At 44.1% G+C, this 14,056-nt stretch overlaps 1 protein-coding gene across 1 annotated transcript; it reads left to right on the forward strand.

The window, feature by feature from the left end:
- The first annotated feature begins 294 nt into the window (after nt 1-294).
- Nucleotides 295-12,696, forward strand: cacfd1 (calcium channel flower domain containing 1). The gene is made up of 5 exons (XM_072240449.1): nt 295-543; nt 4,694-4,766; nt 6,343-6,468; nt 7,609-7,716; nt 9,306-12,696. The coding sequence occupies exons 1-5, from the start codon at nt 402-404 to the stop codon at nt 9,400-9,402; spliced, it is 546 nt and encodes a 181-aa protein (XP_072096550.1). The 5' UTR covers nt 295-401; the 3' UTR covers nt 9,403-12,696.
- The last annotated feature ends 1,360 nt before the right edge of the window (nt 12,697-14,056 follow it).

Consider the following 14,056-nt stretch of genomic DNA (forward strand, 5'->3'; position numbering starts at 1 on the left):
TCCCCCCCCCCCAGACGTACACCCACCGTACATCAAGAGAACCCGCTACAGTACTCTGGGAACACGAAGTTGGGCACGGCGGATTATCGGAGTTTTGCCGGACCATCCTTACTGAAGCGCCGACAGTTCCTTTGCCAACCCCACGCTGCTCGACCCACTGTCCCCGTACTAAGTTGCCTGACTTTCGATTGCCCATTGACTCCGCCCACCGAACTCTGACGTCACCAAAGGCCTCCCCCCTCCCCTGCCGGTCGACTTCGCGCCTGCTGTGACGTGATCCGATATGACAGCAGTGCGTTGACGTATTACATCGGGTGACGTTACCGCTCCCCTCTCCGTCGCCGGGAGAAGGCAGCGAGCGGCGGACGGCGCCCGGCCGAGCCGCATTGCCCGTGCGGATCATGCCGAACTCGGAGGACCCCAACTCGGAGCCTGGGAGCGAGGACGGGACCGGGAGCGGAGCCGGAGCCGGTTCCAGACAGGACGAGATGACGTGGTGGTATCGCTGGCTGTGCCGGATGGCGGCCGTGATCGGTGGGGTGTGTGAGTACCGGGCCTGCTTGTCGGGCAGCGGCGGGACTGGCCCGCATGGGCTCCGGTGTAGGTGCTGCAGGCCGACTTAAGCGACGAGTAATTCGGTAGCGGTACCAGAGACCGAGTGTCTCTGCAGAACCGGGCTCCCTCTGGTCAGGAGTCAGAGAAAGAGCGAGCGAGGTGTTCCTGGCTTCGTTCGTGTCCCGCCTCCCAGTGGGGTAGTCTAGGGGTACCTTTTGTTAGGGGGTGACCAGAATCGCTGTGCTTGGCGATGGAGATGATGAACAAAACGCTCAACGATTGTGGTGTGGAAAAGTCGTTGGACCTGGATTGTATAAACAAAGCAAGAAGACTTTAGTTTAATTCTGAATTGCTTATTTACATTGGGTCTCATTGCACTTGGGCAGTAGACACTTTTTATAAACCTTGGTGGAGTTAATGACCTATTTTTTTAGTTAACGACAATACTACGCAACTGAGATAATTATATTTGTAGATCTTCGGAATCTATTCAGAGTCACCAGCTAAGCAGTAGCATTCCTCATTCTTGTGAAAAGGTTGCAACTTGGGACTTGCTATGTTGGGAGCTGCAGCTACTTTTTGCTGGCAAACGTGATTGCTGAAGTAAGGAAGAGAAAGTCTGCAGATGCTGGAAATCCAAAGCAACACAGGCAAAATGCTGGAGGAACTCAGCAGGTCAGGCAGCATCTACGGAAAAGAAGACAGTCCACGTTTCTGGCTGAGACCTGGATGACTCTGGCGGGAGGTTGTTCTAATTTTTGAAAGGTAAAGGAATTTGCTTATGAAGACACCGAGGGCAATTGGAGTTTTGCAAAACCAACAGTGATTTGATCAGGGGAAAGTGTCATGGTACTGGTGCAGGTAAGAGGGTTGCGATGCAGATTGGGCAATATCTAACAGAATAATTTCAAAGGGTTCCTGCACCATTTCACGTGGGTGATGGTGAGCTGAACCTATGGGGCAGTATACCGAGGGTCAAGAGGGGGAATGGATGCAATGTTAGTGCTTCTTGCACGGGAATATGATTACTATTAGCTGGGCTCCTTTTAAAGAAGTTATTTTAGCTGGCTGTGACGGTGGTGTGAATAAATGGTTTACACTTAGAAGGCCTGTCATTAAAGGGTGAAATGGCAGCCTGCGGGGTGGGTGGGTGGAGAAGAAGAGTGTCTGCTGGTGTCAGCATGTAAGACTGGTCCTTTGTACCTCTGAGAATCAGTAATTGATTTTAACCACAGAACCGAGCTGCTGAAGTGACACCTGTAATTCTGTTTGGAGCTGCTGCTGTCACACTAATCCTGGCTCTTTTTGTGCAAACGTTAGGTAACAGAGGAATAATTATGGAATTTGTTAGCCCAGTCACGGTGCTGGGCTCTTGCACAAAGGAATCTCCAATTATGTGGGAAAGATTTGACAGGTCCTGTCTGTCTCTGAAGCCCACCAATGTGGAATAGTTACTTAGTGCTCCTGTCTTTGGAAGTATAACACTTAAATTAGCAGGTTAGTGCTCCAGTAAAGTCATTGGTTTCAGCTCTAGCTGTTGGATACAAAAATACCTCGATTAACACGACTGAAATCCTAGAAAGGGAAGAACATCAGCTGCTGAAATCCAGATTAAGACACACAAAATGCTCGACTGATGAGGGGTCTCAGCCTGAAACGACGACTCCTCTCCGTAGATGCTGCTTGGCCTGCTGAGTTCCTCCAGCTTTTTGTGTGCGTTACAAGGGAAGAAGAGTCCATGGTGGTGGGCAGGCTGTAACATGACAAGAATGTGTTGGATTTGGGGAGAGGCAGCTGGAGCGACGATCACTATTGCACTGGTGTATTAAGGCCTGATACCATGGTCGATGATACATAAGCTTCAGGACAAGCAGGTCGTGCATATTTAACAAGAAGTTTTTCTATAATTCAATAGGGTAATTGGATCCAAAAGTGTACAGAGAAAAGTTAGATGGATTTTGCCATCTAGATAGGAAAGATTTCTCCTTTCTTTCTTAAGCCTTTTTGAGTTCTGTAACCCAGATTAAAAGTATTGAACATTTTTCTTGTTATTTGGTGAATTAAGTAGAATATGCAGTGCATGCTGTGTGAGCTTGTATGTGTTTGAGACTCGTATTCTCCCTACATTGCCGTGCTGGCACATTCCTTCCTCATGAACTTACTTAATTTCCCCTTAAAAGAAGCCAGTCTTGCAGGTCCTGAAATCATGTTATACCTCTGTGAGATTTGTCTCCTATCAGGCGGCCATGGATCAAAGAAACCCAGAAGAACCTATTTTTAAAGAAGACTGTCGAACCCCAATGGAAAGAGGGGAAAAAAGGCACAAACAAATAGCGTTCTGCGCTGAAGTCCAGAAAGAGAGTCCAAGACGCATGGTTCAGCGCAGAGCAGATTAAACGACACGGAGCTGTCAGCCCATCTCTCTCCTCAGTCCCCAGCACCCTGACCTCGGTGCCTAAATCATCGTCCAAACATTGGGCTCAGTCGCTTTGATGCGCTCTGGGGCTTGGACCCTGTCTTCTCGGTTTGACCTGTACCCGACCTTTTCAGATTCGGCCCAGCACTTAAATTGTTCGATTGTCGGGTCTCTCTGGCTCTTGGTGATGGGCCTGCTGCCTCGCCTTGGTTCTGTCACATTGAATTGCCTCCAAGTCCACGGGGAAGTTGCAGGCTATTGCTTGCAATGATCGTTTGGCAGAGAAAGATTAACAAAATATTTAACAGCACCATCCTAAATGGCAAAATTCAAGGAGGCACTTTCCTTCAGTGTGGCCATGGTGTAATATGGCCAATGCAGCAGTTAAACAACATGCAGTGGAAGTTCGGGTGGGTTGGTTAGTGAGAGGGTTGTGGTGTCCTGAGCAACTGGGAAAACTCCAACAGAACCAATGGATTTTTAATGTCTAACAGTTAAATCCACTGAAATGACTCCAAGTGTAGAGTTACAAATTTCACCACTCCAAGCAGGTACTGGTATTGATTTAGTAAAGATGGTACTGGATGAATTCTCAGGTTCTCCTCACTCTGCAGTGATTGGTTATACTTCATATTTGTTATGGACATTGCCTATAAATGCACTGGGTAGTAGACAAGAATTACCACACTGGACTATCCATAACCCCTACAGAACTGCCGGTAACAGCTTCGCTTTGCCTGTGTTTTCTTTGCCCATCAAAGACCAGCCGTTGGACATGCTTGCTCTCTGCAGTGTCTCTGCGTATGTGGCTTCAGTTATCACAGAGCTCTGCCCCTCCCTCTCTCCCAGATCCTTTTTGTGGAAGAAGATTGACCAAAGATAATTCAGCATGTTTTGTATGTGGCAGCAGAGTGCAGCGCACTTGTCTATTTCCCAATCACCGTGTGACATCTTCATTATGGTATTGCTACAAATATGGTCGCTTCTCATTTTAATCTTGGGATCAGATGGCAGCATCAACACATCCAGATGGGATCTGATCTGTTTCTTTCCAACTGTGAGACTTGTGATCCAGGCCATCGCTGGGGGGGGGGCGATGCTGGAGCTGCCAGAGATGATAAAAGCAGGTTGAAGGCGAAGTGAGTACTTTCTGGTTTTAAGGTTGTGTAAGAAAGGCAGAGTGCATCTGTTGAATACTGTTTGTTACCTCAGAGGCTCACATTTCAACCAGTGGTGAAATTGTGATGTGTTTGCACTGCTCAGAGGAAAGGTTGCGGCTAATTTGCAAATACCAATCGCTCACAAATGGCAAACCGCATGTGAAGGTGGTCGAAAGCTGTGCAGAAGAAATGCTCCTCTTCGTGATAATGTGGTGGAAGTTTTTGCATCTGCCAGTGAAGCAGACAGGGCTGTAATTTAAGGTCCCTTCTGTATGAGCTCACCTCTAATGATGTACCCGTGTTATGGGGCATCTGTGGCATTTGAGCCCGCAACCCTCTGTCGCTGAGTCAGGGGGTCGGGGGTCATGCACGGAGTCGGAGCAAAGCTTTCTGTGGTGCGTCTTAAACTGGGCACAACCGAGAGGAAAATGTAAAGAATATTCGCATTTGGAGATGACGTAATCCGATAAGGTTCAGTGTGCACCAGTTGTATTTGGCTGTTGGATCTGTTTTGTAATTCCAGTCACAACTGAGCCCCTCCTCTCCTGGTTTTCTTTTGCAGCGTGTGCAATTGCTGGAGTGTGGAACTGTGTAACAATCAATCCCCTCAACATTGCAGCTGGGGTCTGGATGGTGTAAGTACCTGCAAACAGCAGGTGTGATTGACATACTTCGAAGACTTTGTGTTGGGAATGGGGGTCATTTTTGAGCTTGTTTTAACCCCTCCTCTCCCCCCCCCCCCGTGGGAAACCATGGATCAGATTGGTCAACTTGGTCTCTACTCTCGTTAATGAAAAATCAGTCAGTGTGCCAAAGGGCAAAGTCGAAGTTCTCCAGTCCCTGCTTCAGAAACTGGGCTCTTGTGGTCCCTCTCTCTCTACATTATACTCACTTGACTAAACCATTGGTTTCACTTTCTTCTACACCATCTTTCAATCCTGAGCCTTATCCCCCGGCCACGTCTGCCATCTGAATTTACAGTCAGAAAACATTTAAAAATAATACATACAAAGAGCCCAGAAGTGTTTGTTTTGTACATTGTAGATGTGTCCTTTTAATAGTTTGCCTGAGTTTTGTTTGAGCCCTGTGTCTCTTTTGCACAGAGGAAATTTTTAATGTAATGTCTTGCCGAAGTGTGTTGCCTCGAGTATCTTAGATTGATTTCCCCATCAGGGTAAAGGTGATGTGTTGCAGAAATGTTTGATACGTACCTGTATTGAAATCTGTCATCACCCAATGCACAAGATGTGTAAAGATCACGTAACTGCATTAGAGACCTGCCTATCCTAGCTGCAAGAACAGGAAAGGTGAATAAAGGCCACCCAGGCCTTTCAGTATTCTGACTGCCCTAGGTATATTTGAATGAATATTGCATTCTGTGTGCTGAATTAGGTCAAGTGTTTCACACACTTTGATTATAGACTTGCACTTATTTTCTGCATTACATTGAAACAGACCATTCATCCAACATACATGTGACATTCCGCACGAGTATGGCCCATCCTTAAGCTCGTTTATTATATTCACTTGTTCCTTTCTCCATTACATAGCTAGCTTCTCTGCCCTGCCACCTGGGGCATTTTCCTCAATTATTCCTTTCTAAATACATCATATATTTTGGAAAATGTGTAGCTCAGGAGTTTGATGGTTGGGTTGAGTTGTTCTCCGACCTTGGCAATCCATTTGCAAACATTTTGTCAACGTACGAGAAGACATCAGTGCGCTGTTTATATGTGGAGTGCCCTCCAAATACTTGGCCTTTATATACTTACCAGTTGATCAGCTGTCATCACGGACACTCAATTGTGACGTGAGGATTCCTAGACGCCTGCTTTTCCACAAACAATTCTATAAACAGGCATGTAGACCTTGATCCCATTTATAAACCAATGCTGGCAAAGTTCCAGATTACGCAGAGTTCTCCACGCTCCCTGTGTCACGACTGAGTTTCCGTAATGACGACCAATCAACTGATTGATAAGGTTATAAAGGCCGAGCATTTGGAGGACACACCACAAGTAAACCGTGCACTGATGATGCCTCCTCGTATGGTGACGAAACGTTGCAAATAGATTGCCAAAATTGGAGGACACCCCAACCCAACTATTTATTCTTGAGATATGATCTAAAGCACATTTTAATGGTAATTTGCAGTGTTGTGTTGTATCTATTTTGTGCAGTAAAGTTTCCGTTTTATTTTTTGACCTGCAGGCTGAATGCATTTATCCTTTTCCTATGTGAAGCTCCCTTCTGCTGTCAGTTTATCGAGTTTGCAAATGCAGTGTCTGCAAGAGCTGATAAGCTCCGCTACTGGCAGAAAGCTATCTTCTATTGTGGGTAAGTGCAGTGACAGTGATCCTTGAGGAGGTTAGTATTGCTCAGTGCTGCTCGAGTTCTTTATTGTATGATCAGTGAGCACAGATTATTACTCTCTGGGTGATGTAATGATGCATGGTGGTTTCAGGAAGATAGCTGGCAGGGGCCATGGAGATTGCCATGGGCAGGGTTACATTTCAACTTTTTGCCAATCGCATTTACATAACCTGACAATATGCAGTCTTGTTCACAAGTGGCTCAGGAATCTGCTGAAGGGACTGAGGTGATCGGCTTTCTTGATCTTACTATAAATTTTGTGCTGTCTGCAAATTTAGAAATTGTGACATCTGCCTCCATTTCTGGGTCATATAGATGAAAAAGGTAAAGACCCCTTTTGTCAAAAGATCAAAAAGTAACGATCTCAGGGAATAGTGCATACTCAAAGCCTGTGTGCTGTACCAAGTCCTTGAGGAACTTTATTAGCCTTTTTTGAGTGTGGAAAGTAAATAACCATCATGATCCACCTCTCTTATCAATTATTTATCCAGCTTTGTTCCATGTGCTTCGCCCTTGTGGGTAAATTTGTTTTGTATGATACATTTCAGAACATTCTGGAAATCCATGCACACCGCATTGCCTGTATACCCCCCTCATCAATTCTGTCATTATCTTTTGAAACTGGTTAAATTCAATTTGCCTTTAACAATCTGTGCTGGCTTCCCTAAACTCTTTTCCCCCGGGTTCCTGTTCCAGATCACTGTGTCTAAAAGCTTCCCCACCACAGGGCTTCCCTGTAGTTGCCAGGCTTACCCAGATCAAGGGAATTCAGTTGCTTTTCTACTTAGACCCATGTCTAAAGAATCCACTCCTTATCCCCCCACTGATCACCACAACTTATTTGAAATGAGAAGCTAACTTGATTTCCCTTTCGTAATTTAGATAAGTGTTTCATACATGAACCATCAAAGTTTCTCTTTCCACAGATGCTGCCTGACCCTCTAAATGTTCCCACCACTTTCTATTTTCAATATTCTAGCACTTAGTGTGTTTTTGATTTTCAAAACGTATCTTTGGATGTGTTAAAGATTTCCCTTGATTTTTCCCAATCCTATTACTGGCTTCCAGAATATTAAGTGTATCTTTATTTTTCTCTTCCCCCAGGATGGCGATTTTCCCAGTTTTCCTGAGCTTTTCATTCACTACATTGTTTGGGAATGGAATTGCTTTTGCTTCAGGTGTGCTTTATGGACTCGCATCACTTGGAAAGAAGTGAGTTTGATTTGTGTTTGATCCTTATTTAAGGACAGATTGGAAATGATTGAAACAGGATTGAGGTGACTGTAATTCTAAAATGACTTGGTACAGTCTCATGCCTGCTATTTTTTCTTTTAAAGATTGGAGTGTAGCACAATGGGTGCAGTTGATTAACATTATTGCTGAGTTTATTTGGACTTTTGGAAGGCCTTTGACAAGGTGCCACATGTGAGGCTGCTTAACAAGAGCCCATGGTATTACAGGAAATTTACTAGCATGCTTAGAGCATTGGCTGATTGATAGGAGGCAGTGAGTGGGAATAAAAGGATCCTTTTCTGGTTGGCTGCCAGTGACTAGTGGTGTTCCGCAGGGGCCACTTCTTTTTATGCTCTATATCAATGATTGAGATGATGGAATAGGTGGCTTTGTTGCCAAGTTTGTGGAAGATTGTCGGAGGGGCCGGTGGTGTTGAGGAAACAGGTAGGCTGCAGAAGAACTTGGGTAGATTGGGAGAATGGGCAAGAGTGGCAAATTAAATACAATGTTGGAAAATGCATGGTCATGCACTTTGGTAGTAGAAATAAATGAGGAGACTATTTTATAAATGGGGAGAAAATCCAAAAATCTGAGATGCAAAAGGAGTTGGAAATCCTTGTGCAGAACACCCTAAAGGTTTACTTGCAGGTAGAGTCGGTGGTGAGGAAGGCAGATGCAGTATTTGCGATCATTTCAAGAGAACTAGAATACAAGATTCAGGATGTGATGCTACGGCTTCATAAAGCACTGGTGAGGCCTCACCTTGAGTATTGTGAATAGGTTTGGGCCCCTCATCTAAGAAAGAATGTGCTGGCATTGGAGAGGGTCCAGAGGAGGTTCACAAGGATGATTCTGGGAATGAAAGGGTTATCATTTGAAAAACGTTTGATAGCTCTGGGTCTGTACTTGCTGGAATTTAGAAGGATGGGCGGGGGGAATCTCTTTGAAATCCTTTGAATGTTGAAAGGCCTAGACAGAGTAGATGTGGAAAGGATGTTTCCCATGGTTGGGGGAGCCTTGGACAAGAGGACACAGCCTCAGGGTAGAAGGGTGTCCATTTAAAGCAGGTGCGAACAGATTTCTTTAGGCAAAGGGTGGTGAGTTTGTGGAATTTGTTACCACAGGCAGCTGTGGAGGCCAGGCCATTGGGTGTATTAAAGGCAGAGATTGATAGGTTCTTGATTGGACACGGCATCAAAGGTTATGGGGAGAAGGCCAGAGAATGGGGTTGAATGGGATATAAGCTAGCGGGACTTTGAGTAAACAAGGGCAGACTTTTCCTGGTGGCAATTATACCACAGCCAGAAGACCCCTTTAATGATTGGTACAAGAACCAGAAGTGAGATGAGAGGAAAAAATGTTTCGCTGTAACAGTTGGTTAGGATTTTTCATAATGTGGTTGGGTACAGATTCAATCAACTGTCAAAAATTGGATAAATGTTTAACGTAGAGGAAAGAAGAATGCATGGCTACATTTCATGTTAGAGTTGTCTGTTATTAGACCTGTGTTTTCTAATGGTGCCTTCCTCTCCCCCATATGCTCTCTCCACCCCGCCCAAACCATGAAGGGGCGATGCTATTTCGTACGCCAGGCTCAAGGACAGGAAAATGGCTGATGAGGAAAACTTGACGGGGACTGTCACCAATGAGATGGCGATGCAGTAAAAGATACCGACTCGGTTTACCTCATTCGACTACAGATCAACAGACCAGCAGAACTTTATATTTATACACAGTACATCCAATTTATACACTGCAGAGAGAGCCAGCTCCCATGGGCTCTTGGTTTGATGTGCAATTGATTCTTCAAAAGAATAGAGTTTCTTCGCTCTTTTTAATAATGTAATTTTTATACCTTGGATTCATTTATGGGGATGTTGATTTCAAGCTTTGTTGAAACCTGTTACTGACTAAATCACAGGAGTTTGACAGCTTGTTTGTACTTGTGATTATAATTCAAATTATGTTGACTGCCTTGAGATAGCTGGTTTGAATGCAGCCCAGCAGTTGCTGCCGGGGGCAGTGCTCCACCCATTGTGATTGCTAGATCACAGCATTAGTGGGGTTCAGATCATTTCTCTATAGTACTGTTAGTTTATAAACTACAGTTTAATACAAAACCGCCTTTTGCTGTTTAAATTCAGGCTTTTGTTTTGGATTTTCCTTCATTGGAAATGTTATGTACTGTAAATCACATCAACAATGTTTTCTAAAGTAGAGTTCACTCACACTGTTGGCATAATTGCCTCGTGTTCCAACTCCCCTCATACAGAATTTGCGTCTTCTATAACTTGGGTGAACCCCACAATGATGGGAGTAGTTGCACAATAATCCTTGCATCCATCTCCCTCACTCTCACTTTTTGAAGATATTGATGACTGTCTGTACTGGTGCTGTTTGTACAGAGTCGAAGGTTTCATCTCCTTTTGCTGGTTCCCATCCTGCTCTTGTCATCATATGTTCCATCACTAAATCTTCCCTACCCTTGTCTTGTCTATCTTTCAGGAGTTGCCTTAGCAACTGATACTCGGCAGATTTTCTCTTGTTTGTGATTGACTCACTACAGTTCTCATAAAAGGTGATTGGGCTGTCCCATAGGTGTTGCCTAGCCTACTAGATATTGCTGTCATTTTCTGTTTGTTTCAGGATTGCAGCATCTACAGTACTTAATTCCTGAAATTAGTGCTTCTTAGAGGAAAATGTTAATTTCCTGGTCACATGACTTGCGGAAGTTTATGGGGAGGTCCTACTGTGACTGTGTAAGGATCACATGTAATTCACAGTTAGGCTATTCAGTGCGTGGTCACAAAATCCTATGTATGCTGCCGTCTCCATCTGGAGTATTGTTGGATGCTGTTGTACAGAAAAGGAGAAACACACATGTGATCTTTAGAAAGCTGACGGGGTTCCTGCTGGGAAAAGCAAACAAATTCTTATCCAGAGAGGATTTGGTTTGGCTGTGACTCTGCCCACAGTACAACAGCTGAAATGCCGTCCCTTTTGAGATAGTGGCCAACTGAGTGAAGGGAGCTGGGCTTGGGAGTAAACATTTTTAGGAGAGAAAGGTAAAGTAGTTTTGAAACAAGCTTTGTTTTGATTCATTCATTCTGTAATTCTGGATTATGTGTGCTAAAGAATGTCTGTTAAACTTTTACCTGGGACAAGACAGAGCCTGACTCAGTACGGACAGGTAAAGCTTTTAAGGGAATTCTTCAGCTCCTCCATGACACAACTGGTAACAAAAGTTGTTCAACATTGAGTGACTTTGTTGCACACATCTGTTCTGCACCGGATGTCAATAGTTCATCCAGACTTGCCACTAGGTGCTAATGCTGCTGCATATCCCTTTGAAACAAAGAGCAATACTGCATGGATACAGGTTTTTTGGCCCAACCGCAATGCTCACCAGGCTGCTCCCAATTTCCTGCAATTGACCCAATCTTCACCCTTTCATCTACCTGTCCAAGTGCTTCTTAAATGATACTGTTGTACCTTGGTGTCTACCTGAAACTGTAGGAATTTTGTTTTGCGTCAGCCATAAGCCCTCTAGAGTAGATATTACTGTCTGTTTTGTGAATTTCTTTCTTCTAGTCTCTAGATCTCTTGGTCAATAATCTCAGGACAACTGAGAGTCATCTATTGTGTCTTCTTTCACTAGTTTAAAAAAAACAAACATATTTCTCAAAAACAAAGGGAACATCTTAACAAGCAGCTTTGTGCTGTGCTCTCCTGAGCTCCCTTCCTTGGCTGTTTTGTATTATGGAGCTCAATATCGCACATGTTCCTTCAACCTGAGCCTTCATTTTATCGAGACTCGTCACTTTTTGTTTCACTCAGTGGCCACTTTATTAGGAACACCTGTACACCTCGTTAATACAATATCCAGTCAGCCAGTCAGGTGGCAACAATTCAATGCATGCAGACATGGTCAAGCAGTTTAGTTGTCATTCAGATCAAACATCAGAACGGGGAAGAAACTTGATCCAAGTGACTTTGACCATGGAATGACTGTTGGTGCCAGACAGGGTGGTTTGAGTAAGATCAGCAGTTTCTGACGGGTTTTCATGCACAGCAGTCTCTAGAGATTACAGGGAATGGTGTGGAAAACATCCAGTTAGTGAGAGTTCTGGTTCAAAAATGCCTTGTTAATGAGAGGGGAGAAATGAATGGTCAAGCTGACAGGAAGGTGTCAATAACTCAAATGACCATGTGTTGCAACAGTGGTGTGCAGAAGGGCTTTTCTGAACGCACAACACGTCAAACCTTGAAGACCACACGGGTTCCAGTCCTGTAGCTAATAAAGTGGCCACCGAGTGTACACTGTAATCTTTGAGACGAGTCCTCCATACTGACTGCAACATTTGCTCTGGTGTCCTTTAGCAGAGCTGTGGGCACTGACCTCGATTGTTGCTAATTATCCTTTCTGGCTGGGAGGGTCAAATGTGATATTTATTGTTGCCTGATTAACCACTGCCAGATTCACACCTCAGTTTTTAGTGTACTAATTCTGAGCATCACATTTCTGATTATCAAAGATGGTCATGACTTTAGACCAGGCCATTTCAGAATGATTTGAAGTTACATCTCTAGTCTTGGCCAATTCATGGTCCCCTGAGGAGGGGATAAAATGAGCCAGTATCCCTATTTCAACTCCTCAACACTGCATATATTCCTTTCAGCTAGGGAATGCATGCCTTCCAAAGGTGATACTTATCTCAATCCATTTCAACCTTGGGTAATGGAGAAGGGAATATTGGCCAGCTGAGTAATAATGTATTGGACTTGGTCACATTCTGGCTCTGCAGTAATTGGAAATGGATTAGGAATTGTTGCACATTTTAGTTTGTATTGGCATTGTTTACTTGGTATGTGTCTATTTAAATTTAAATACAATGGATATTTTATACATTTTGTCCATTTCTGACCATTTACTGTGAAATAAAAGATTTTACTGCGCTATTTTTGAAATGTTCTAGCTGCACAGCACAGAAACAGGCTCTTCAATCTACGGTGTTGCTGCTGGCCATCTATACAGACCAGCACTTGGTCCGTAAACTCCGTAAGGTGGTGATTGAAGTGCTAAGTGTAGTTGATCTCCGACACCTTTGCAGAGAGTACATTTCAGATTGCAGCTCTCCCACGTGAAAAAGAAAATCTATAGATTGCCTCTAACCTCAACTCTTGTGTTGGTCTCTATTCTCCTCAACTCTTGTGTTGGTCCCTATTCTGTGGAGGAGAGCTTCTCACTGCCCAGACATTCTGTGCACTTATAATTTACTCAACTTTCTCTGCTCTAAGAAAAAGATCCAGTTTAACCAAGATTTTCTTCATATCGGAAATGGAGCATCCTGGTTTGTGTTGTGGCTTTTATTCTCACAGGAACATCTGCATGATGCTAACCTCCCCGGTGTAATCATATCCTTGTTACAGTGTGGTAACCCAGGGAGTCTGCAGAAGGACTTGGACAGATGAGAATGGGCAAAGGAGTGCCAGTTGGAAATAGTGTAGACAAGTGTACGGCCATGCACTTTGGGAGAAGGAATGAAGATGTAGACTATTTTCTAAGCGGGGAGGAAATTCAGAAATCAGAGGTGCAGCGCGATTTGGGAGTCCTCGAGCAGGATTCTCTAAAAATTAACTTGCCGGCTGAGTCGGTGGTGAGGAAGGCAAATACAATGTTAGCATTCATTTCAAGAGGACTGGATTATAAAAGCAGGAATGTAATGCTGAGGCTTTAGAAGTCATTGGTCAGACCTCACTTGGAGTACTGAGAACAGTTTTGGACTCCTTTCTAAGAAAGGATGTTCTGGCATTGGAGAGGGTTTAGAGGAGGTTCACAAGAATGTTCCTGAGAATGAAAGGCTTCATGTATGAGAAGCATCTGATGGCTATGGGCCCGTATTCAGGGGAGTTTAGAAGAATGAGGGAAGATTTCATTGAAACCTATCAAATAAAGGCCTAGATAAGATGTTTCCTGTAATGGTGGATTCCAGGACCAGAGGGCACAGATTACCCATTTAGAACCAAGATGAGGAGGAATTTTTATAGCCAGAGGGTGGTGAATCTATGGAATTCATTGCTGCAGACGGCTGAATATATTTCAACATAATCAGGTCATTGAGTCTGTTCAAAGCAGAGGTTGATATGATCTTCATTAATAAGAGTGAAGACAGGAGAATGGGGTTGGGAGGAATAATAAATGGCAGAGCAGACCCAATGGCTAGAATGGTCTATTACTGCTGTGTCTTCTGGCCCAGAACAGTGCACAATGCTCCAGCTCTGGCATAACCAATGTTTTATAAACATAGGTAACCTCCAG

This window comes from Mobula birostris, chromosome 22 (assembly GCF_030028105.1).
Source record: "Mobula birostris isolate sMobBir1 chromosome 22, sMobBir1.hap1, whole genome shotgun sequence".
Lineage (NCBI taxonomy): Eukaryota > Metazoa > Chordata > Chondrichthyes > Myliobatiformes > Myliobatidae > Mobula > Mobula birostris.

Bases quoted from the DNA above. Each gene is read 5' to 3' on its own strand.
- cacfd1 (XM_072240449.1), top strand. From the start codon at position 402: ATGCCGAACTCGGAGGACCCCAACTCGGAGCCTGGGAGCGAGGACGGG. The intron at 544-4,693 runs GTGAGTACCGGG...TTTCTTTTGCAG, and splicing joins GGCCGTGATCGGTGGGGTGT to CGTGTGCAATTGCTGGAGTG. The intron at 4,767-6,342 runs GTAAGTACCTGC...TTTGACCTGCAG, and splicing joins GCAGCTGGGGTCTGGATGGT to GCTGAATGCATTTATCCTTT.